The sequence below is a fragment of the Aulonocara stuartgranti genome (genome assembly GCF_965226115.1).
Source record: "Aulonocara stuartgranti genome assembly, chromosome: 6".
In the NCBI taxonomy this organism is placed as follows: domain Eukaryota; kingdom Metazoa; phylum Chordata; class Actinopteri; order Cichliformes; family Cichlidae; genus Aulonocara; species Aulonocara stuartgranti.
The window spans coordinates 18730862-18757454 of NC_138944.1; the positions used below are offsets into that span (position 1 = coordinate 18730862).

General features: G+C 39.7%; 2 protein-coding genes across 5 annotated transcripts in view; one reads left to right on the plus strand and one right to left on the minus strand.

Moving 5' to 3' along the window:
• The window catches only part of LOC309709293 (multiple PDZ domain protein-like), a 50225-nt gene extending 41789 nt beyond the window's left edge, over positions 1–8436 (minus strand). For 3 of the 4 annotated variants that reach the window (XM_082537847.1, XM_082537846.1, XM_082537844.1), the window contains exons 1-12: positions 6829–7106; positions 5998–6091; positions 5122–5288; positions 3662–3877; positions 3289–3357; positions 2998–3120; positions 2504–2587; positions 2247–2354; positions 1412–1514; positions 1210–1301; positions 892–1105; positions 501–575 (exon numbers count right to left, since the gene is read on the minus strand). In XM_082537847.1, coding sequence (XP_082393973.1) covers positions 501–575; positions 892–1105; positions 1210–1301; positions 1412–1514; positions 2247–2354; positions 2504–2587; positions 2998–3120; positions 3289–3357; positions 3662–3877; positions 5122–5288; positions 5998–6010 — 1264 coding nt within the window. In that variant the 5' untranslated portion in view covers positions 6011–6091; positions 6829–7106. Of the gene's footprint in view, positions 1–500; positions 576–891; positions 1106–1209; positions 1302–1411; positions 1515–2246; positions 2355–2503; positions 2588–2997; positions 3121–3288; positions 3358–3661; positions 3878–5121; positions 5289–5997; positions 6092–6828; positions 7107–8347 lie in introns of those variants that run through there. The other variant, XM_082537845.1, reaches the window with a different exon arrangement.
• A 623-nt stretch (positions 8437–9059) lies between these two features.
• Positions 9060–26593, plus strand: part of LOC309709295 (adhesion G protein-coupled receptor L3-like) — a 117702-nt gene continuing 100168 nt past the window's right edge. Inside the window, 2 exon segments of the mRNA XM_082537849.1 lie at positions 9060–9165; positions 21867–21948. The gene's annotated coding sequence lies outside the window, so the exon portion shown is untranslated.

A 26593-nucleotide genomic window follows, 5' to 3' on the forward strand; every position in this document is an offset into this window, starting at 1 on the left:
TCAAATCACCTCAAGCCCCCAGATGACCCAATCAATAAATAATGGGATCCTATATGAAAGAATCCACTTGGCTGTATTATAGAGAGATGACAGCATCCTTCTACTTGTGGCAAGGCAGGATGTCAACATACACCCACAGCTCAGGCACATAGGATGTGCATATTCACATCCACCATCTTGTGATTTCTTGGCAAACCAATGTTTTCTCATTCATCTAATAAAGCCTCACAGCAATCAGGGCTTATTTAACTGTGCTCTCTAATCAAGCCCAAAAATTCTTGTCTAAATAAAGCCATATATGCAGGCGGGGTGAGAGACAAATCATCTGGAATTAGCTGAATGAGTTGGATAAACACATGATTGCACAATACTATAAATAGACTCCCATCAAAGAGCACGCTTCACTGGCACATTGCTGTTCCCTGAGTCCAATCAGCATATCACACCAAGTCCCATGATCTAGTTCCAGACTGCAGTGCAGTATGGGAAGCGGAGCTTACCGTTTTTGGAATCGTGTCTGGGTCGTCTGCTGGCGTATGCTGCTCTCCTGGAGATTTCACGCAGAGAGCAAATGCCTGGGAGACGTTTGAGCACACGTGCAGGGATCCAAACAGACATAACACACAAACACACCAAAGAAAAGGTCGGTTTTTCCCCAGCAATCAAGCAAGCAAGCTCAACATCAGTACAGATATTCAATATCATACTCCGATCCAATATTACAAAGTTAATTAGGACACAGTTTAACTCAACTATGAAGGTAGCACCAGTGAATCAATGATCCTTTGAATTATAGATTAATAATCAACACGTTCTTGAGTTTCTCGGGTACAACAAAAATGATTTCACCGTGACACCGCTGAACCAATGTGTTTCCCCTTCACAAATCACCTGTCTCTTGAATCTTGTTGAGGCCCCATTTGTAGGGATTCCCTTCATGGAAGCTGTGGGAGTGTCGGAGGCGCTGCAGAGGAGGAACTGGAGGCAGGATGTTACTAAGACGGACGGCTTTTCTCAGCAACCTAAGTCTGACCAATGGACCTGTCCTCCTCAGCACTTCCATGGCACGCTGTTCACTGCAGCCCTGCAGGCTCACCCCATCGACCTGAGTCAGGTGACAAAAGATGTGGATGGAGTAGTATAGATGTACACAACTACAAGTAGATTTAATGGCAGTGTAGGTTAAAAGAGAGAGAAAGAGAAACTCACAGACAAGATGATGTCTCCAATGTGTATGCGTCCATCTTGATCAGCAGTGCTGCCTTTTACTATGCTCTTCACCATCACGCCAGCACTGTATACTGAGGAAAGAACAATATATGAAATATATCAAATCTGAAATGAAACTGAGAACTGATTGCATAAATGTGGCACTGTATTTTATTTTTTATTGGATAAAGATGAAACTTACCTGAGTTTAGGTCACCTACATAGCTAGAGATGCTGAATCCCAGGCCCCGATTGTTCTTAGTGAACTGCACACTGAACTCATAGTCATCATTCAAGTCACTGACCTGGAAAGAAGTCCAGAAGAAAAAAAAACATAATTACCACCTTGCAGTTGTATGCCTTCACCAACCAGTCAAGATGACATTTGCAGCCACGTCTGTCCAGACTTATACAGCCTAATATATAGCGTGATATTTAAAGGAGTTTAATAGGTGGGCACCAAAGATTAGTGTCACGATACGGTCACAACCTCATCTTCTGTTCCTAAGTTACAGCACAGCAGAAAGGAAAAGTGTTTTCAAAGAACATTTTTATATCAAAGTGACATTCACTTGTGGTCCTTTGGTAATAAATTCTAATCTCATCATCATTTTACCCCATTGCACATGTGAGTGATATTTTGTCATAATTAGCATATGAATTTTTGAGCTATACCTATTTTAAATCGGTTCATAATTGAATAATAAAAATTTGTGCATGACGTAAGGAAATTACAGATTTTACGAACACATTACAATCATCAATTTGGGATGGACATGAGAAGACACGGAGAAACTGCCCTTTGACCATTGCATCTAATATATACCTATTCAGGTCTTCCTTGTACTAAAGGAAGATGGGACAGAATATCCAAAAAACACCAGCTTCGCTGGCACAGATGCATAAAGATATTTGACTCCCCATTTAAATCACTGAGTAATCAATTAGATTTGAATTACACTGTAATATTTTTTGATACCCCTCCCCTCCCACCCCTTCTCTTCCACAGGCACACATACACACACATATACACCCACCACGCCATCCAGGTTTTGCTGGTTGAAGACAGGGGAGGAACAGTGGTTGTCCTTAGGACCATCCCGGGCAATGAGCAATTTCACCCTGGTACCAGCATTTCGCAGCACCTATCCAGGCGAGCATAAATGAATAAGATGAACAGTTAAAAGCCACCTATTCTCAAACAGGGAAAACAGTGAAACCGCAAAAACAGATTAAGCAATGATTTAATCACCAATTTCACAAAGCGTTATTATAATTTGAAATCACGCCTCACCTGCGCCACCTGCTCGCTGTTCATGCCCGCCAAATCCGTATCGCCAATGCGCAGGATCTGATCTCCGCTGTGCAGGCGCTTATCCTGATGAGCAAAAGAAACTTGTTTTGATAACAATGCTTGGCTAAAAAACATCATTCCAACACTGCGCTGATTGAACCATTTTATTTGTGTACAAATTAGATAAACGAGAGGACTAATAATTCATTAATTGATCATAAGAGGATTCATTGTATTATCGAACAAGCTAGCATTCCCCTCTGCTTCTCGTCTTTCTAATCTTTTTATATTATATTTATGGTTCTTTCTGTGCTTCTTTCCAGTTCAGTGACTTGAATTATGAGTAGGCTAACCAAAGCTTGACTCTCCATTTGATTAGTCTTTTCATCTAAGTAATGGTGAAAATAAAAACAAGACAGGAAAGAAAAAGGATTTTTTGTGTGTAAACGGATATGTAAACTTTAGCTATGTGATTCAGTCGCAGGCACACTTACCCTTCCAGCAGCTCCTCCAGGGAGAATGGTCTTGACCATGACCCCTGTGCTCCGTCCTCCTATGATGCCAAAACCAAGTCCTTTCCCATCATTGGTCAGCTCTATCATCTCCACATGATGCCTCTAACAGGGCAAAGGTTACAATAAGTGGGAGGGAGACAGAAAAGGGGGAGTGAATAAATAATTTGTCATTAAATGCTTGAAAAAGGAGAAGAGTATTAGGTGTTATTTTTTAGTTATTTTTTACATACATAAGAGATACATAAATATTATATACAAGGCTTTCTGTACCTCGTGTGCAAAAGCAGAAAGGTTTCTCCCCATGGACATGGTACGGGAGATCCGAGGTGGAGTGCAGTACTAAAAGAAATGCCGTGTGTTAAATAAAAGCAAACTGGAATTATATTAAGTGAACTGATAAGTCTTCTTATGATCAGATAAGACTCTCATTTGATGATAGCCAACTGGGCCTGACTTACAAAATGCAAAGAGATATTCTGTAATGTGAAATGTGACATTTCAAATAGTAATGTGCTCCTTTTTACAACCGAATAAAAGAAATCATTTGATTGATTCGTAGTCTGTGCATGTTGAAAATAAAAGACTCCCTAATACTAAACTACTCCTGAATGACCTCTCTTTTATCGTGGCTATTTTTATATACCTGAGATTCAGTTGGAACATAGTTATCTGGGTAGATGTCTGAGAAGGACAGCTCCTGTGAGCCATGAGAGGAGATGCTGCCGTCCCTGGCAGAGCTGGACCTTCTGTTCTCCACGGCCCATGTGTACGAGTCGCTGTGGCTCAGCGTCTTTGTGCCCAGTGCTTCACCCTGGCATGGGCCACAGTTCATGGACACGGACTTGGAAATGCCCTTCCCCTGTTTAGATTTACACAACAGGAAGGAAGAGTTTAAATTGAATGCATGAAGCAACAGAAGAGATGGATTGGGTGGAGTGCATGGAGAGAGGATATATAAGAGAAGGATACAAGGGAAAGAAGGAAAAAAAGATGGGTGACAGGAAGATGGGTGACGGGGTTGACACAAATTGAAGAATGGAGACGTGCAGTCAGAGAGGAACAGGATGATGGTAAGAGAGCGATGGAGGCAAATCAAAAAGCATAGAGCAATTGAGAAAGGAGGCCAATGTGAGACAATGGAGAAAGATGTGAGAAGGAGAAGAGGGGAGAGAGAAGAATGGGTTGGGTGGGGGTGGGGTTAATGTGTGTTAACTGAAAGGGAAAAAATACAGAAAGATGTAAAATGGAGCAGAGAGGGAAAAGATTGCAGAGTGGAAACTTAAGGATCTGAGATAAAGGCTTCTTTTCAATACCACATAACCACAAAAGTGTTCTCTTTTGTCTGCAACGTTTTCTGTTTCAGAGTTTAAAAGCAAGTTTCAGTGGGTGCCTATTTGTGATTTGTATTCTATCCTAACAATTTTGACACCTGTTGAAATGGCAGAAAGAGCGTTAAAGAGAGAACGCTATAAAAAAAACCATACCAACAGGAAACTTTACCCTCACATTCCAAATGCTATGCATAAAAAAAGAAATGTGCAAAGAATCTCAACTAATAAAAACCATGTCAGCGTCTGTCCTGTTAAAAATATCTAGAGATCTTTGACACACTCCAGTGCCGCGCTTCCCAGAATGCAAAGATGCCAGAACGCTACAAGCCCAAACCACATGGTAATCTAATATTCCCTGTGTGTTTAAACTTTGCCTATTAGAGGATGTCACAACTGGTAGACACCAAATGAGTACGCAGATACATGCGCCGTGGAAGTGCAGGATTGTACGCATAAAAACTCTTGGATGAGTGGCATCCAGAGCTGTATACCTCACAACTCAAACAGACACACACACAAACAGACACACACATCAGCTCAAAACTTATGACAATGTTACAGACGACTTCTGTAAACTCTTCAACCTGATATATCCACTTCTTCCCTCCTCCTCCCCTCTCTCCCTCTTTCTCAGGGCTTTAGTGGTAAGCTTAGGTAAGCTGATTACTCATCCAGTCTGGTTCCTGCATTCAGTATTTTGGGAATGATTCCGGGCTCCTTCCTCACCATTCAAATGTACCAAACGCCCACACATTCTGGCTTTTCGCTATACCTTCGCCGCAGGCTTCTGTTGAGCTTGCTGTAAGCTCAGTATATGAAGGAACAGTGGGCTCTGCAGGACAGTCTTCAGCAGGGATAGCTTCTCCTGAGTGGGGGCCTCTCCTCTTTCCTTCAATTTGGCTTGCAGTCTCTCCACCGCCGCCAAGGCACACTGGGTATCTGCGAAGAAATTGTAGATTATTTGTGTCATTCAGAAACAGGATTTATCCCATTTGGCTTTGCATTAGTTTTCGCATGCTGTGGCAGCTGCTGAGACCGTGACACAAAGCCAGGTATTTGATATTAAGCTATTAAATGTCAACACTTACTAGTACCGGTGGGAAAGCAAAAGAGTAAACAATAAAAACATCTGTGCTTTCGAGGTTCGAGTGCTTGTCTGAAAAGAAAAATCTATGAACCAAGGCTGCCTGTGTGAGTTATTTTGATTTAAAATCTGTGGCTTGATATGGAGGCAGAAACTGAATTAAAGTGGTTACACACGCACACACAAACAACAAAAACCTATACTTCATCATACTAAAGGAGGCGTTCGACTTCACCGCAGAGCGAACGATGAAGCGTTTCATCAGGTCATACTGCCCTTGTTTATTTAGCTGAGTAGCAGCTGATGACCACAAGCCACAACTGCCACAACTCCTCTTGTACTTGGCAGAAGGTTAAAACCCCGTAACTCTTCACCGCAAAGTTTTGACTACTGACCAGATTGTGAGTTCTTTCGCCACCTGCACGTGTAACTGTTCCCTTACTGTCTGGCTGAGGCAGACATGCCTGACACCTTAATTGTAAGAGCTTAATGACGGCAGTGGTGTGCAGTCTGACAGCGGTAACTGAGAGTGCTCTACATTTTCAGCTGTTTGAATTCACTTACCTATGATTTCCATCGTTGCCTCACAGATCGGTATGAGTGAAGATTTCCTCCCGCTTCTTCCCTCAGTTAAATGTCATACTTGTCTGTTTGACAACTGCAAGATGAATAAAAACAAAGGTGATTGTGCAGATTTTTTTAATGTGTTCCTTTTCACATTTTTAATGAAACTGAAAGGGATGAAAACATAAGATGATTTCAATAAAGTTTAGAGAATTATGAATCCTGTAACAATGTAATATTACTTCATTGTGTCTTTTTACACCTGTTTAGCAGCATGTATCGTTTTTACCCTACGTCTTGTAGGCCCGTGCCATGCTTGCTTGCAAGCGCCTTGCTTGTCACCTAATGCTCTTTAGCGGGATTTAAATCTTTTCCAAAAGGCTTTATCAACCAATGATGCTAATTAACAGCGACACATAGCCTCCATCATTCTGACTTGAGGAGGGGAGGAGGGGGGCAGTCTGTATGGCTTCGAAGCATGATGCCAGTGGCATGATTTGATTTGCAAAACGATCGACTAGAAATGACAACGACTCATCTTAAATCTAATTAGAAGCCATTGATAGGCAAGAGAGGTATGCGCAGTAATACATACCCTTCACGGCAGGGTAATTAAATCTTTAGCTTGTCCCTGCTGATATTAAAGCAATGCTGACAGCTTCCAAATATTACTAAATATATTAGAGATTAATGGTTTACAGTAGAATTACACGTCCCCATTAGCAGTTCACCTGATGTTTAATCGAGCACACTGGTAATTTCTATTTATTTATTTTTTTAAATTTCTTATCCATAGCACTGAAACGCCATGTGCAGAAAGGTTCATCTCACCTCCATTGCAGCGCCTGTGGACGATCAACAGGTCCCCACTGAGCTCCAAGCACAGCACACACACCACTTTCGAGAGTACACGGGACAGATTTGCCTTTGTCGAGTAGAAAAAAATTAGTCTGTCCTAATGGAATAAGTCATAACAGCTTATTGAGAGACGGGGAAATGTCAAGAAGCGAGCTCTGGGCTTTATTTTCCTGCATTGTGTCCGCAGCTTGTGAGCGCTCCGTGCAGTGCGCATGTCACACCCTCTGATCTTCAGGCGCAGAGGGCTCATCCCTACTGATAAAGAGCTAGCCATAAGTAATCCCGTAGCCACAGGTGGGAAATAATTAAGTTAGCCACTCAGTATAAATGTGAGTATTTATGGTTTCTGCTACTTTCTACGCTATTAGCTTTATTAGACTTTCTTTGACAGATTTAGCCTATAGTTACCTCTAAGATGAAGATTTTACACAAGCTAACACGTTTTAATTTTTTGTTTAATTATAAAGTCATGATTGACATTATATGACATAACAGGATTTTCAAATACAACACTGTGGTTTCCAACTTTTTTGGCATCGCAGAAACAAAGCGGTGTGTGGCCTCAGTTACATTTTTGGATGTATGTGAGGCTGTTTTTAAAAAGCCTTTACATTATTTCAATTTTTAACAGATCCAATTGGAGATCTCGCCAAAAATGACCGTAAACGGCGTTTTCCTCCTTTTGACTTCCTGTCATCATATCAAGACCCTCAGTATCTGTTTGCTGTCCCTGTAGGCTACGTGAAACTGTTTATGGGGAACTTGAAATCTTTATCACACGCTTATTAATAACATCATGATGTTACATACAGTACATTTGTTAGAAGAATCAAACCACAGGCTTTCCCCCAAACCTAGTATCTACTTTAATACTTTAACCACGCTTTCATCTCGTAGCTGTTCTGTCGCGCTTTTCATTCATATAGAAAAGTTACGATAATGCGTTATTTTAATTTAATGTTACCTTAATTTATTAATGGATTTACATTATTATGCTACTACTTTTCCTTTTGCAAAGAATCTTCTGTTGTTGCTTTCAGCACATTTCAGTAGGGCGCATGCTTTTTAGAGTAAACCCTTTTGAGAAAATGATGGTTGACGTTGTTGTAAACCAGTTTACGTTTATGTGGGCCTATACGCCTTGTGGTGAAGTAGGCCGTGGACATTAACCATATTTGATTCAATTAAGAAATGTTTTTAAAAATTAAATAAATTTACAAATTTATTTGGAGTTTAATACGTTTTAATAAGTTTTTGCTGTTCCAAAAAATGTCAGGTTTTCCGCTACAGGGAAAACCCGTTCGGATTGATCTGTAAAACAGCCCCTCAACTCATAGTCTGACTTTCTGTAGGCATATGGATAACTTCTGCAGGTCACCGTAGCAAAATCATTTAATGGGTTCCATGGTGCGATTAACCGAAACAAGCCCTGTGGTTTCCCCCCTTGTCCCTCTTGATTAGCTAACAATGTGGAATTTGTGGGAACGCTTACGTGTTCTCACACGGCAGGTGGAGCTCTAGGTCCAGAGATTTAGGAGCCAGATCCAGTTCCTTGTTTTCCACTGCACACCCTAGTTCTCGTCTCCCCATTTCTCTCCCTGCATCCCCAAGGCAAGAATCATCACCCTCTCCCCAGCCCTCCATCCACCCTGCTCCCCGCCCGCCTGCAACGCAACGCTCCTCGCGCCGGGCTGCGCTCTGATCAGCCGAGCATTCACCGCGCCTCCAAATTGGTTTGTCATTTCTGACCCCTCTCTCTCTCTGCGCCGACCACGGTCCTCTGCTCCACTGCGCTCTGCGCCCGTGGACTTCAGCAGAAGTCACTAAGAACATAAAGGCAGCCGAGAAAGATAAAAAGAGAGAGGGAGGGAGGGAGGAAGGGATACAGACAGACGGATAGAGAGAGGGAGAGACAGAGATACGCCTCTGTCCTCCTCCGGCGCTCCGCTGGACTCAGTGCGTTTGGACGGACTGACGGACGTGATACCTCCTACTGTGCGAGCTCTGATCGGGATACTAAGCACGCAGCTATTGGTTTGTTACACCCTCGGCTTCTTTATTTCGATACCCTCTTTCAGGAACACTTGCCAATGTCGTTCTGCAGCCGCGAGAATTAACTAGAGCCGGAGTCGAGGCACAAACCAACCACTGAAATTTATCGACTAGGAAGATACGTTTGTACACAAGAATTGCGTTCTGGTGACTGTATAGAGCAAAGAAGGAGAAGAAGGAGAAAGGTTATTCCCGACTCTTCTCTGCGCTGGATGTGTAAGCTATACATGCGCCTATACTGCTGCGACTGGCGATAAGGTAAGAGCCCGCTCTGTGTACCGACACAAATGATGGGAATTTTTTCCAGACATTACTGGTAAACGTCTTGGCTTTATGTCAAACCGTGTCACTGAATTGCTCCGAAAGCGCTGACTTTGGATGTTACTGGTACCCATGGGAATGTGGCCTGCCATTATTGTACTTACGGGGAGCGGAAACTGGCCTTAATGGACGATTGGGTAAAATGTAATATAGTGCCAGCATTTGTACAGATGATGGTCCAGAGGCTTGTGGCTGCATGGGCGTCGCTAGGATGTGAGACGTCGCTAAGGCGAAGTAATAAGCAGTGATACCCATAACCGCTCCGGAATATAATCAATGCAATCACATTATCCCATGACATCTTCTCGGCCAGGGTGTACACATAATTATTATTCTGTAGCCGCAAGTACCTGCCTCACTGCAGGGCGTAATGACAAATCACATGCTCTGGCATGATAGATGACAGACAGACCAAGTGTTCACCTCATCAGTATTTCCTCTCCTGTTTTATGTGGTTGTCATTTGAGTACAGCTAGAGCTTATTTGGGGGCTGTGCTGGTTTGATCAACCGCAGTCTGAAATCCAGAGTAAATCCAACGGCTTTGTAAGAGAAGGAATATCCAGCAGGCCAGTGCACCTCAGGATACGTCAATCATGCGGATATATGAGTGAAAGCTTTGGCTCTTATTTACAGAAGAGGCGTCCGGGGTTGCAGATGACCTTGATGTGAAACTGTGAAGGCGGCAGAATCCATCGATGTTGACCTCACGCTGAAAAAATAAATTTAAAAAATATATATAAATATGAACTTGTGTCAGATTCGTGTGACCGCAGACGTGTACTCTCCCTAAGAAAAATGAAGTAGTAACATAGCCTAAACCTTAAAAGAAAAGAAAAAAAGCCACACTGATAATAAACAACATGGTTCATTGTAAGTTGTCTGCCTCCCAAATACTTGCAGGTGTCTGACAGTTAAAACAGCCTTAATAGTCATTTGCGTTCTGTGTCTGCTTGGGTAGCTGTAGGCTCGCCCTTTTGACTTTCAGCACCCAAATGGCCATCAGCAAAGAGATTCAGTGTAAACTCTTTGTGTGGATCTCAGTGTTTAAACAAAGGGTGGATAAAATGTAGGTTGCTGGTTGACGTTGTGTTGAGTCAGTGCTGCGGCTGAGATAGGTGTCTCAACAGAATCCACCAAGCAGGTGAGCAATAGTCAGCGTTGGATGATGTGCATCTATCTACAGTGAAGACATTTTTGCCATTCTATCTGTTAAAGGACAGCTCTGTCTCCAGGACGCTCAAGGACTGTGAATGTTGTGGATATCATTAATATTTCTGCTTATATCAAAGTGTTACCATAGTTCTTTGCTTTGCTTTTACAGACTAAAACGATTATTCGTTTTACAGTAAATATTCATCAAACTGTTGTAAGAATATAGCTTTCTCTTCAAATATTGCAGTTTATTGTCGGTGTCTGCTAAGCTTTCGTTGTTTGTTTTCAGATTAGTTGTAAAACAGTGAAGAAAGATGGGGACTCAGTAGTGTTTACCTGTCCAAAATCACACCTGCTGCGGGGGATGTTTTTGGTTTACTTTTCTGACGGTCTCAGTCTGCCTCTCTGGAGAGAGAGCCACATCACACTGTGAATGCGAGATGTGTCAAAGAGCATCTTAGGTCACGTTCAGTAATGGCACTCACGCAGCACTGATGTTGTGAAGCACCTGAAGCTGTTTAATGTGCAACCGCAGCAATCAAGCATTCTGCTGACTGTGGGTCTATCTGTCTTCTTTTAATTAGGTCACAGATTCCTTTCTGTTTAGATGCACAAGACATACTAAGCTCCTTGCTGGGGAAAACATGGAACGAATTAGGAGGGTTGTGCTAATTTGGTTTGTTCTGCTTGAATGACCAGGGCCTCACTTTCTTTGTTTGGCACTGTTACCGTAACACAATATTTGATTTAGATTTGGAAGGCTCCAATAACAGTGTCTCACCCTGCAATGGAAGCAGCCTGTAATTTAAATAAGGGATCGTATGTTAAGCATCTTCTGCTCACATGGAAACCTCGAGAAATGAAAACACAACTTGGCAGAGAATATAATCTGTTGCAGACAGACAACAAGACACACAAATACACATGGGATTATTAAGACAAGCAGGCATATAATCAGTTTTGTAATAAGTGTTAGCATGCTTGCTTACGAAAGTCTCTATTTATATTGTCAAGGGTTAATAGAGAGTCTAACTTAAGCACTTGTGCAATTAATTCCATTTAGTAGGCATGCAGAATAAAATACAGATTTCCCCAGAAGCATTTTAACAAGTGATTCTGCAAAAAAAGAATCAGGTTCTTGGATTCGGCTCTCTATTTAGTTAAATTATGCATGGCAAAGTAAAGGTTTGTGTTAGAGAGCCTTGTAGATAGAAGGTGATGTTTATTATGCTCAGCGAGGTTGACAGCCAGCCTTCCTGCAGAAATAAACTGTCGCTTTCCTGGCTTGAGCTGTAAAAAAATAACAACAAATCCTAGCGCTGTAATAATAAAACATTATTTTCAATGATAACAGAAGCATAGACTTTCAGTGCTCTGTTTCATAACGTGATGATGATTCACATTCCTGGTTTCAGCCCCACTTTGTGTGCTGAGCTTAACCTAATTCAAAAGCCCTTTCCTGCACTATACGACATCTCCCATTTTAAAACAATGAGACTAGGTCCTTGCTTGCCTTCCTCTGCCATCTAAACCTCTGGCCATGTGTTAACACATCCTTCCTCCTACCCTTTCCTTCCCTCAAACAATAACTCTAGTTTTCTGCATTTTGCACCAGACTACCAGCTCTCTTAATATGTGAAACATACCTCACATAACATCGAACCCTAACAGAGTTTCACCATGAGACGGGCCCACAGTTACTTTGAGCTCTGATTAGATATGTGCTCGGAAAACGGGAAAGCTAATAGCAGACATAGCAGACGATAGTCAGATCTCAGAGCATTCACAGACTCGGTGCTGCTATGATCTCCTAGAATAGTCCCGCAGACATAGATGTCTTATTTTACCTAAAAAAAACCTCTTGAAATATGTTCTGTTTGAACCACCACAGCTTATTATCTGCCTGTACCTTCAGGCTGAAAAAAGGCACACTGTTGGCCTGCTTGCTTATACAGTGTGCTATGGGGCTGTTAGTATGGTGCTGAAAGTGATACATTTTGTCATTCTGCTCAGTGGTTTTTGCATTGTTGAGCACTCTATTATAATCATACCATTAAACCGCATCAGCACTATGATACAGAATCATCTAGTGATTGTAAAGCGCAGGCTTAAAACAGATGATGCACATGGTTCACTGTAACTCACTAGGATGAGGATATAGTGATAATTCAGATATAGAGGATATATTTGTAAAGTTTGTGAAGAAAACCAGAATTAAATTAGAATTAATATGTATTATTTTTGGTTTAGATTTTTTATTGAACAAAAATAATTAAAAAAAATAGCTGCACATTTTGGTTTCTTTTTGCTGATTTGATAGTGAAATAATGAATTTGGGCTTTTTGTAATGTCTGGTCAGTTGAAATAAGGTGAGTGAATGGATACTTGGAAATAATACATGAAATAAATAATATCAGTGGGCTCACTAGATAGATAACTTGGATAAAGATTCCTAAGTATAAAATGAGACTAAAACATGTACAATAAACAAGTGTGATCCATGGTCATGAGAAAAATTCACCTTATGTTATCACTTTTGTTTACTTTTGAAAAGTTTTTTTTTTTTACTTTTCAAGAGAACTCTATTTTTGATTTAATTAGGAGCTTTCAAAGACAAAGGAGGGTCTATAGCAGAATAGACAACATGTTCCTTGAAGCACCCCTGAACTATTTTAAAGGCTTGATTACTTAGTTTTCAATCAAAGATTTTTCAAACAGACAAATCAAACAAGATCAAGGGACTTAGGTTGTGAAACGTCTTACGTGGAATGAAAGTAGTTGAGAAATCAGTCGGTGCAAATCCGTTTTGAGAATGATTACACCTCCGTACGGGAAAAATTATTAAGCAATATTTTGATTGACTTATTATGAAAATAAAATGCCAAACATTATTTAGATCTAGCTGTAAAAAATAAATTCAGATTTTTATTAAGTTCCAGTCAGCCGAAATAACGTCAGTGAATACTTGGAAATAATACATGAAAGAAGAAATATTGATGGAATCATTTGGCAATACGTTTTATGGATGTTGCAGAGAAAGTGAGACCAGAACATATTGACAGGGAGAAAGTGTGATCTATGTTCAGGAGAAAATTTTCACCCAATGTTAATTCTTTTGTTTTCCTTTTTTAAATAAAACAACAAAGCAAAAAAATTTTTTTTATTGAGGGCTTTCACAGGACCATCAGTAGTAGACACCCGGATATTCGTCAGGGATTCAGGCACGATTCTTCGAAGCATCTCTTAAAGCTTTGATTACATTTTTAATTTTAATCAACAGCTTTTTTTTTAATTTTTTGATAACAGACAAACAAGCCCAAGGACCTTAGGTTGTGAAATGCCTCACATGGGTTAAAAGTAATTGAGTCAGTGTAAATCAGTTTTGAGAATGATTGCCCCTCAGTAAATGAAAATTAATAAGCATTATTTTGATTGTTTTGATTGACTTATTACGTGAGAGATTTATCGAGAAAAATGTCCCAAATTACCGAGTTCTAGTTTTTAAAATTCAGTTTCCCTTTGATTCTCTTTGCTAATATGATAGTGAATTAATAAATATGGGTTTCCAGTATGTGGCGGTCACTTAAAATCAGGTCAGTGAACATCAGGAAACCAGAATCAGTGTTTTCTTGCAGTTTCCAGTCTCTATTTTCATACATAAAATATGTAACTTTGGTGGAATCATTAGTGAGGAAGCTTTAAGCTGCATATAAAATGAGACCCCAGCGTGTTGCAAAAGAGCCAGTTTGATTTATGTTCCAGGGTAAAAAAAAATCACCTGATATTATTGCTTTTATTATTTCAATTTTCATTGAGTTAGCAACTTTCAGAGACAGAGGAGGGTCAGTAGACACATGGATTAAAAAAAAGATGTTCTCTGATGCACCTCTGAACCAATTTAAAGGTTTGATTGCATTTTGTTTTTAATCAAAGTTTCTTTTTAACAGACAAACAAGCCCAAGGACCATAGACTATGAAATGTCTCACACGGGATAAATTACTGAGAAATCAATTAGTGTAAATCAGTTTTGAGAAAGGCTGCCCCTCAGTAAAGGAAAATTAACGTATTATCTAAGATATTTTTCAAGAAAAATGCCAAACATTGATATTTTGACTATTTTCTGGCAGTTTCAAGCTATTTTCCTACATTAAATATGCATTATGCTAGAATCGTTAGTTAGGAAGCTTTATGGGTGTTTCCATTTAAAATGAGACTAGAATATGTTGAAAAACATCCAGTATGATTCATGTTCAAGAACCACGATGTTGCTGCTTTTCTTTTAATTTTCAATTTTTATTAAGTTGATAGCGTTCAGAGACACAGCAGGGTCCCTCGTCGACATATGGATAAAAAGTGATATGTTCTTTGATGCACCCCTGAACCAGCCTTAAGGTTTGATTGCATTTTGTTTTTAATCAACAATTTTATAACAGACAAACAAGCCCAAGGACCTTGGGTTGTGAAAAGGCTCAAGTGGGATAAAAATAATTGAGAAATCAATCAGTGTAAATCAATTTTAAGAATGATCACCCCTCAGCCATTTATTATGATAATATAAATATGTGTTGTGGTGATGTTTTCTGGCTCTTCCCTACCTTCCAAACATAAAAACTCCTAAAGAGATTGAACATTACATAAAATAGCCTACGCTTTCCATCATCGTTATAATAATGTAAACAGGCTGATGGCTTGCACGGCACCATCTTTCCTTTTAAGCAATCAATTTCAGGTGCTTAAGTGGGGAAAATCAATGTCAGATTTTACAGTTATGTTTTTTCAAAGCCAGATGTGTATACGTTTTTCTGACCAGTTGACTTTTTTTGTCTTGTTTGTTGAGTCAGTGTAAAATCTATTTGAGACCCAACTTTTATGTTGTCACAATTGAGTTTTATTTAACATGGTTTTATTGGTTGCACATATAGTGCTGTCTTGAAGAGGAGAGAGGAGGCTGTTCATGGTACATTTATTCAGTTTGTGCACCGTTATTATGGGTAACAGTCTGAAAAGTGTGTTTACAATGACTGGAAATTTAGTAACTCAAAGAAGAATAAAGAGAATTAATGTTTGTGTTTATGTCTTTGGGCTTTTTCTGCTTTACTCTCCAAATTTGATATAAGCCAGCAAACTACAGTTCTTTGAAAAGATGCGCACAGCCCTTGAAAGTTGTTGACCTTGTGAACGTATTTAGACAAACAAACACTTGAAACAGTATTAATGCATAAAATAATATGAAGATGATGCTTTCAGACAAATTAAACATAAACTTGACATCTAGATTCATCACACAAGGTTCAGGATGAGAATCAAGATTTCAGCTTGGATCCCAATTTGGCCGACCTCTAACATGTAGAGTCTTTGTTATAGTGTCATCACTCAAACTCATCTATAGCTGGCTCAGAGTTGTTAGAGTTTGTCCTGTATACTGCAGCCCTAACAAACAGATCCCAGCAGTGGAGTGTTCATGCAGAAAGAAGCTTCCAAGAAGGCCAAACATTCATCTTATAGGCTCCACAAGTAACTATTGATGTCAAAGAGGGTGTGTTGCTAATCATATTTTATGGTTTTCCCAAACTAGAATGGCAGTTTGCAACTATGTTTTCTGGACAGATAGAATTGTTTGGCATTATTAGATTGCAGTAAGTAATTCAACTATGAATTCTGCATTATATCAAAGACTGAAGATATGTCTGAAAGTTGAAGTTGAACAGGACAATAGAGAAATCACCATGGCTTGCAAAGATGAAATTGAGTTTTATAGGATATTTATGGTGTAATCAAACCCTTAAACATATTTCAACTGAAGGGGGCAATAGTAGGATCTGAAGACATGGATATAGTTACTTTTTCCATGTAATGATATCTGTTGTGTGGTAAAATATTGAAAAAAACAGTATCGACATTATCTGGAAGAACTGAGTGAAAGATGCTGAAACCTTTGGTCATGTCAAACAAGTCAATAGCTTGCAATAAATGTCTATGACTAAGCTGTTACTTTTTAAATGTGTCCACAGCCCACCAATTTTTAAAAGCTTGCATTCACTATGAAGTTGTTATTATTATTCTACAAAGCGAGAGCTTGTCCTTCCAGTCTACGTATCTTCACACATTTCCTCTGTGTGTTTCACCTCCCCGTGCACCACTCAGAGCTGTCACCACTCAACAGAAATGCACACATACACATGAATTTCTTCCTGCAGATACTCTGAACACACATTAATAATGTACACATCAGCTCCGACCACTTTCTCTGGTTCTCTTAAACACACGTACATTTGTATGCAAACACACGCATGCATAAGCTCACACACTCACACAGAGACGTCCATAGACATTGCCTGCAGCTGTATATTTAGTGACACACACAGTGCCATTAGGGAGCCGAGCAGAGAATCAGTGTACAAGGCCAGAGTGATTGTAAGAAGCCCACTCAAAGGTCTGCCGATTATTTTGGTCTCTGCAGGAAATCATTTACAATAGCACCCATCACCCATCAGTTCATTTAAACATTGTTTGCTGTTGTGTGCGTTAAGTGTCAAGCCAGTCGCCACAGTATTGATGGGAACTTCTCTGCTTTGTTGTTTGAGTGGTTGACTATAGCGTGCTGAGGAGGCCGTGGTTGTTTAGAGAATAGGTTGCATGGAAATGAGTCATACACAATGTGATGCAACACAGCGGATAGATTTGAATTATGGGGCAATGAACAATGAGGTCATCACAATGCTGGGGGCCTAAATCTCTCAGCGCCATCGTATAACACAGCATTTCTTATCAATGGAGGAAACTACAGCAAGTAGGATTGTTTAAAGGCTTATTCATTGGTGTAAATAAAGGACTGGTTGGTTCCCTTCATTGACTCAGGTGCTAAGACAATAGAAGGGGAATTCTGCTTTCATTGTTTTTTGAGCACTGTTTACTGTTACAAGTAACATTTACACTTTATTGCACATTTAAATGATTTCATATTGTTAAATAGTTTCCGTTCATCCTTTTCGAGAGGTGCGAGTCTCTTATATCTACAATACTGCATGCAGTGATATTTTCCATATCTTTTCCTTCTTCAGCAGATTGTCCACAATCAGCGTCTGCTGTAATACCATCATCCCCAGGCCCCTCTTAAATTTCCTGCTTACTGAGCTTTTACTTTAACTGCATTACATAGATCTTCCACTCCCTGTTCATCTGGTTCCTTTCAGCATAAACCAGGCTGAAAGATCTGACTTGAAGCACTTTGATGGGACTGGTCATCTGATGGTAAATAAGAAAAAGGGACAAGGAAAGACAAAACCGTCATTTCTTGTGCTTGTTCATTGGGACAGTTGTGATCATGATTGATATCGAATAGCATATTCATTCCAAGTCTTTGGGAGTGTGAATGAAAGGGAGTATTGATCTGGAGCTTAGCTGCTGGTGTAGTATGATAGGCTGAAGAAGGGCAAGGATGACTAGATAGTCATTCTTGATGGAACAAAGATATTAGCAGATGTAGCAATGATCAATGCCTTGATAATATATGTTTACATTATTTGCGGCATTTTGTCTCAGTCCCAGTGTTATTGAGCGGGCGGAATGTGAATATAGCCTTTTACTCTGTCCAAGGTTGAAGAAGAAAAAGAAAATAATAAGAAGAAAATAATCAAGAACTGAGCTTAAACCTACTAGGTTACTTTCACACATCGTATATGAGCCTAAAATAATCTATCCAGTTCAGTGCTACTCATCTGACATATAACCACCACGCTTTTTTTGCCATGTCTCAGTTTTACATGATACATGGTAGTGTCGCGAAAGACAGATGACTACCACTACGACTTACTGGCCTGGAGCAATAGCTTCCATGCACCGCATGTCTATTTTCTAACCATGTGAGACATTGTACTCTTAGTCTCTTTAAGTGTGCTTACATGCATTTTGAACCCTCTGATTGGTTCTCACTCAGACTGTATGTGTGATAAATGAGATGACATTCAGTACATGGACCTAGAAGAGTGTAAGAGGATATTTAGAGTAAAGGAAGTGTTTGATAAATTATATTTGGTCTTTTAAAACCAATCTCTGCGTGAAAACATATGTCTGGGAATTACTCTAAGCTATGTATAATGGTTAAAATGATATATGTGGTGCATGCAAGTCCTGAAATGTCTGAATGTGTCTGTGCAATCATGCATTGAAATATCTCATTGTCCAGACTTAAGCAAAGTTGATTACAGTTCAGCGGTTCACAGTATCTGGACAAATCAACCAGTTTTATTTATCATGTACACCTACGTTCCTGATTCCCTTTTTTTCTTTCCCTCCCTCTTTCAAAGATTTATGTGGGCCACATAGAGAAGAGTCTTTAATTTTACGCCTGGGTAAACCATATACACTATTGCTCCACATTCCCCGTGCTTATAGAGAGTCTGCTGAAGGACAGGAAGAGAATTGCGGTTTTAAAATGAATATATAGGGGACTCCGCCCTTTAAAGAAAGGCCTTGGATGGCTTGGATTTGCCATAAATCTCCGCCAACAGGCATCAGCACAATTTCCATTGTGTTATGATGCAATTGGTCGCTTAAAGCATAATTACAGAGCGTAATACATGAAAAAAATCATCATGAAAGCATACTGTAGCATCATCCTAATTACATACGGAGAGCTGATGAATAATGGGGATGACACTGGACATCAATACAGCCACTACCTCTCATAATAGAAAACACAATTGTTTTACTGTGGGAAAATGGGGATCATCTATCATGTAGAATCTACTCTGTTTTTTTTTTTTAGAAAGACATTGAGCCTTGAGACCTTAAAAAAAACCTCATCCACCCATTGTTCATTCACCCCCTCCCCAGAGTCCTCTTGATCAGTCCCCCTGCTTAGCCTGAAGCTATAGCTACAACTGTTCTCTATCTGAGGCCCCTCTTACATTCATTTGATCAAAGTCCTGCATTTATCACCTTAAGTGTACTCAGACTGTTTTAAATCTTTTCCCTTTCCCTCTTTTCTTGAAACACTCACCAGCAACTAAAGAGAGAAACTAGAAATTTTTCAACTGCCCTATATTGTTACCCTGAGGTATAAAGTTAGCATCATTACATTAGCTTAAACATTTGAAGTTAGCTAGCACTTAGCCTTTGGAACATGTTTGACTTTAGGGTGATGCCAGCTTTCTCTCCTTCTCTCTCTCTCTCAAAAAAAAAAAGATGAAATAAAAGAGCTATTTCAGGATTGCGTAAGAAAGATGAACTGATTCCTAGTCTGATTCAATTCTTTGGTTGCTTCCCCAATTTTCAATTTACGTGCTTCCCTAAAGTGGAATCATTTCTTCCCTTGGTTTGAAAAGCACAATAGTATTGTTTGTACAGTTCTTTTTGTGAATGAATTAGCTTATCACACCTTGGTCATTTTCTTGAACCCAAAGCACTTCCATACTCAATTCTTGATGGAGCTATCACAACAGCTGCATTAGTCTCAGTCTTCTATGTCGTTTTTCCTCTGCTATCTGCAGTTTTTCTTGTCCTTGTGGCAGCCCTTCTTATTCACCATACAACGATAGAATACAATGCTTGTAGCCATATGCTGCCACCATTAGTTTTGTAACAATACAGCCTCTGTACTTACGTTGCCTAAGGTAACTACTACAGAAAGCAACTGTTACATTTTTTGAATTTTGGTATAGTTATCCTACGTGTTGATTCAGGTACCAGCTCTATTATGGGCCCATCAGCAAACACATACTAAACATACCTACTTTCCAAATTAAATAAGGGAACATTACTTCTTATAATGGCACTGGAAATAGGAAGTAAATTACATTTAGTGTGAATGTAATTCCAGTGTTTACAGGGTTAGTGTGATTGCAAGGAAAAAATATACCAAAAATATACTTTATCTAGTTGTAGTTTTCCCTGTGTGTTTCATGGAAACTTAAATTAGACTTTATTTAAGACTTCCTCTGTAGGGATGCAACAAATTGGTGGTGTACCAGTGTTGTGTGCTCTCACTATTGCGCTGGCTATATCTTTGTTTCTTTTTCCTCTTTTGCACTTGCTACTGTTTATGAGTTGTAATGAAAAAATCCCTTCCCCTGTTTTGCTTACACAAACATGGTCTTTCACCACTTCACATTTACATTCAATCCCATTTCTTTTCGATCCCTCTTCCAACACTCCTTACTTGCTGATTCCACCATTCTTGATCATCTCTGTGTGACTAAACATGTTAAGGGAGATACGAATGAGGGTGATGGATAGTCGAAGGAGCTTAAAACCAAACGTAATTTCACTAGTTCTCTGTTGTCTGTAGCACTATTCCTGCACTTTAGTCACATGAATACATAGAGACACATGCAACTACATTAACAGAGAACAGTGAATCCATCTTTTGTTGTCTTTGCCCACCCAACCATAGAGACATTGCTCATGGCCTGCTTTACTGGCTGATAGACCCAGTTCCACAGCCCTGCCTGAGCGCTCCACAGAGGTTTCACACGTTGCATGGATGTGTGTTAATGCGGCTGACAAATGTCTTGCATGACAGTGAAAATGCACACAGATAAAGACTGTCTAAAAGAAAATTCAAGTCAAAACAGTATATACACTGTTGCTTTTCGTTTTATCAGCCTCCCCATAAATAAACCATGTGCGATTTCAGACACTGTACACAGAGTAATAACACAAACACACAAATACACACACACACACACACACACTGAGGTTGGTTATATTGGTACAAAGTTTATCTCGAAAGAAGTTGGGATTATAGGTGGAAATGAAGGTGGAGAGCAAGAGAAAGAGAGAGAGAAAAGGGAAAAAGAAAAAAGGTTTTTCTAATCTTAATAATAATAACAAAAGAGAGAGTGTGCGAGAGAAAGATGTGAAAACAAAAATACAAACAAAGATGCATTGACAAATACAAAAAAGAACAAAAAACAAATTAAAAAAAGATATGTAACACTAACCATGCATAACTGCCTCTCTGAATTCTGGAAACAGAGCTAACAATTTCCCTTTCCGAAAAGTGTCTCTGGCATTTGGCTGTGAAATGCCACCCATATAAACCAGTTATCATGGCATGAGAGAGCTTTTTAGCTGTAAACTGCCAGCGAGTGCATAGACAGACCATTATAGACTTTGATACCCTGACACTTAAGAGGTCATTATGAGACAGAGCACACACGCACACACACGTGTGCACGTGTATGCACATACAAGGACACACGAATGCTAAACAAGCAATCAGAAGTAAAAGTGGCTTGTGAACTGTCTGGTTCTTGTGTAGAGTGGGTTATGGCTATTCACACAATCTGGAGGGGGGGGCATTATTCACATTGCACCCCACATTCACCACATATTATAGCTATCTGTCTCTATTGTAAAAAATGACAGGGATTTCAGTTCACTGAGCTCGAATAACCCCCACCGTTTTCTCTCTCTCTCTCTCTTCCTCTCTCCTCCTTTCTCCCTTTGTGTCCCTCCCTCTTCTCTCCCCCGTGTCTGCAGAACTGGAACATCCGGCTGGCACTGAGATGTGATTCTCACCAGTTTCATTTCACTTTGACAAAGCAAAGTACACCAGTAACAGGTAAGAAAATGCCACGCGTGTCTGTATTTGTGCATCAAGATTAAATGCACACTATTTCACACTGTAACAATTTTTAAACAGTGGTTAACCAGGGATGTTGACTCAGAATTTGTTCTTATTTACAGCAGGCTTTTTTAAGTCACGGGTATAGTCACGCATATGTACACACACCTGGTGCGTTGTTTTTGCCGACTCTACAGTATACATTATGCTTTTTTAAAATCCAAATATGACCCAGTGTTCTCCCCGGAGGTCTCATGGTTCCATCTGTGCCAGGAAGTGCTCTAATTGGCCCAACAAATGCGTCCTCTGAAACTGCTAATCCAATCAGATTTAACTAAGCTTTAAAAAGAATACAGAACAACACGCAATATGCAGTGAATGCAACAGGAATAGAATTAGATATGTAAAGATAGTGGGTTCCGTTAGCCCATTGGGAATAAAAGTGAATTTGAATTAATTGCAATCAGCCTAGTGTTCATTGAAGGCATCAGCTGGAGTTTGCCACAAATCCAGACCTTCATCTGCCCATGAAGCCACTCAGCATGGGTTATTTACAGTGTATTTACAAGCTGAGCAGGACCTGTAAAATGTCGAATTTACGAGCTTCCTTTTAATTAGAAATACTGTCTCCTAGAGTTGGGCTGATGAATTGCACATTCAGTTTATTGGTAATCGAGGAGGGTGCAGTTCCTGGGTACTGACAGCTTATCAGAGAATCCTGGTTGCCATCAGTTTTTACATTTTCTTTTTTTTTACTCAGGGAAAAAATATATTGCATCCTTGCTGTAAAAAAGCCCTGAGGTCATGTTTACATGTGGGATCCTATTTGTTATTGATCGAATTGATGAGAATGAGGCTAGTCTCTCTCTCAAACTCCTTCTGCTTCCCTTATTTTAGGGTCTCTGTGTCACATTGTTAAGTTTAATCTGTCATTTCACTGAAGTTTCCGACTGCATGGATATGAAATAAAAGACAAGCCATGATAACATTTGTGTAATTAAGAATGTTATTGTGTGCACGCCCGTTTGAGTTTTGATTGTGTAGGCAGCATACGTGAGTGTGACCACCTCAATGCCCTTCCTGTCTGGTCTTTGTGACTCTGCATGCCTTCCTTGACTCTCACATGGCTCTGAATGCTTGCTTTGAAATCTAATTCTGTGACAGCAAGGCCACATTTTGTCTTTATTTCACTGAGACAATAAGTAAAAAAGAAAGAACAACAGGAAATGGGATACATCATTGTTCGTATGGGGGATGTGTTTTTTTTTCTCTGCGTCAAACAGGTGTTTCCTGGTCCACACGAACAAACACACAACCTTCAATCACCACATTTCTAATGAGAGTGCAGACTGAAAACATATCCGTGAAGTGTCATTGGTTAAACAGTCATTACATGTATACTGAGTAACACATCAAAGCAGTACACAAACAGAATGCTTGGATAAACAAGCAGATGAATGCGAGATACGGTGCAGTCATGCACAATATAGTCACTCATTACAAAGTTAACAAAAATTAAATATCAAGTGTGAAACTGAATTTAAGAAAAGTGACAGTCTTGACAAGCTTTGCACCTGGAAACCTGACACAGAAAATATATTGTGGAACGTTTATGATTGAAGAAAAAAACAAATTTGAGAAAAATACAAAGATAATTCAAATTCCAGCTGTAACACCACTTACACAAATCAGTCTCTGTTCTCTGTTTTTCTCTCAATCTCTCTTACACAGATCCATATGCGCACGCACACACACACACACACACACACACACACACACACACACACACACACACACACACACACACACACACACACACACACACTGTCTCTCTCTCCTCTCCCTTGCTGCCACCCAGTGAGTGCAGGCTCATTGTCTTATAACGTGACCTTTGCCTTGTGTTGAGAGGCCTTTATTCGAAGACAATAGGGCCCATATTGTAAACCATGCCAGTCAATGCGGTCCACACAGCTGCCATAAAATGGGTGCAAATTATCCAGGGTCCAAGTTGAGGCTTTGAGAACAGGCACTTGTGGCACGCGCGCATGTGTGTTGTCTTTGCTTGTGTGTTTTTGTCTGTACCATTTGTGTCTGTTAGATAGAGGCCATGTTTCCAAAATCAGCAGATGGACTTGCTCAATTAGACTCAGCCTTGTTCTGTGTACACATTGCACACAAACAGACACACGAAAACCCACGCATCCATTGCATACTCGGAAAAATATGCACAGGGCTGGATGTGACACAGATGTTTCTGAAGTTCCAGACCTGGGAGATGAGGATGGAGTTCTTTCTCTCTAATGGGGCTATATAATATATATTATTGAATTTCATCAAGATTAAGTAAGGTTAGATAAACACATTTTTGTTTTCTTCATTGAATTACTAAAAATGCTAAAACAAGCAAAATTAAATCTAATTATTATTTGTAAATGGATCAAATGAGCAAATCATCAAATAATTAGGCATATTTTTTGTTTCGTTTTGCACGTATGAAGTGTTTTCGTCGAATGCAATGAATTACTCAGCATTATTCAGCATATATTTTCATACTGTGAGAAATTACAAATCTGCTTTTCTTTAACAGATAACGTATTGTAAATAATTGATAATGAATCATCATTAGTTGCAGTTCCATTCATCTATTAACAAAGAATAAAATGTTAAAAAATATGATAAAAGACTGCGTGACCATGTCTACACCATCTCTGCATTTATCCTCACCAGCCACGTATTGACCCGCAGTGACAGATAGGCTCAGAGGAAATGAGCTTGTGACTGAAAGGTCACGGTTTAAAATCTGTATGGGTACAGTAGCTGGAAAAATCCCGGCAGTTTAAATCCCTCAACAACTACCATCAGGGCTGCGACCTATGGGCATTAACCTTTAACTGTTTCGGTGGAGCAGCTCCGACTTCGGTAGTGTGAGACTGTGCGGCTGTGCTGAACGAGCTCCCAGGTGTGACTGAGTTAATGCGTGGATGTGGTCCACCCTTCTTTCCTGCTCAGCCATTGAGGCAAACATGAACGAGTTCTTTCCCAGTCAACGAGCCAGGCTAAATGAAGCGCATGACTTGATAGCTTACAAACGTGCTACATTTTCAGCCATTATTTCAGCTTTGATTGTTTACAGTTTCTTTGCTGATTTGGTGTATTCACACCTGACAGTCTGGAGAAATTCTGTTGGACTTAGTGTTTGCTGTCTGATATTTGCCGCTGTCTGGTGGCTCTGCATCCTGTTTACTGTGCTTAAAGTATCATTCTTTCCTTTATGCACTCTTTCATCCCTCCTAAGATCAAGCGAGTGCACCTGGGGAGCAAACACACACACACCTACAGAATAATCAAATACACATGCGGTTTTGACGTAAATGCACAAAGACCCACATGTATACCCCTCACAAGCACAAATACATTGCCACCTGAGTGGATTGGTACAACCCCCAGCAACACAGAAGTACACGCACACACACACACACTTGACAACAGGGAATAGCCCACAGAGATGCTCTCAGTCAACAACTTGGAAAAAAAAGGCAGCTATTTAAGGCCACCGTATTCCAGGAAGGATAAGCCGTCTTATTTGTGCGAAGAAACAAAACAAGTTATGGCAGTTACTATCACTGTTTCTTCCCTACTGTGTCTTCTCCTATTTGGGATGTTTTGCTTATGAGTCAGTGCTAATTGTATAAAGTAGACTATATTGAGAATGCAGATTTCCAACGGGCTTGGTATGATGATGAGCAGATGCACTCGCAGATGTTTTCCTTCCATGTGTGTGTTTACCAGTTCAATTATCCCTATCGTATACTGTAGAGATTTGTTGTTCTATTTGGATGCATCAGCATGGATTCCAACAAAAACCACGAGTTATCGTAACTCTGTTCATGCAAGCAGACTTGTTTGATACCTTTGGGAGTGCGACAACGGTTAAACACACACACAGACATCTAAACCATAAAATATGCTTTATTTCACTCTAATGCGTTTTGAAAGCAACAGCTGGAAAAGACGCATTGGTCAGAGATTAAAATCTTACTGTTCTAGTTAATAGTTTAAAAGCAGACCTGTTGCTGCGTGCCAGTGTTTCACATTTCAAATCTACATATATATCCATTATCATAGAGGATTAAATGCTGTGAATGTGCTGTGTGTATTCAGTTATTGTAAAGAAAGTCGCAGACCTCACAAGGATCCAAATGTAATCCTCACATTCAGTTCATGTTTTAGGAACGTGGATCTGTCCAGAATGACTACAGTTATGAAAGGGAATCGATGCTGAAGACTTCTAGCTACAACCGGAATATAAGATCTGAGCAGCATAAGATTAATTTTTGATCATATATTTCTTACTGGCACAATAAAGCATTGATGAAACAAGTGAGAATAGTTTTGCAGACCCTGGGTTTCTTTTATTTGAACTTTGTAACTCTATAAAAATAACTTATTCTGTCAATTTGTACTTACTAATGTGTAATTTTTTTTAACACAAATGGGCATTACATTGTTATTACACATACTCAAATGTGTCGATTATATTGCAGCGATAACAAATAAAGTATATGTACATGTAGATTTGCATATTGCATGTGTTTCAACAATGCCGACTGAAAATAATAGACATTTATTTCAGACATTGTGA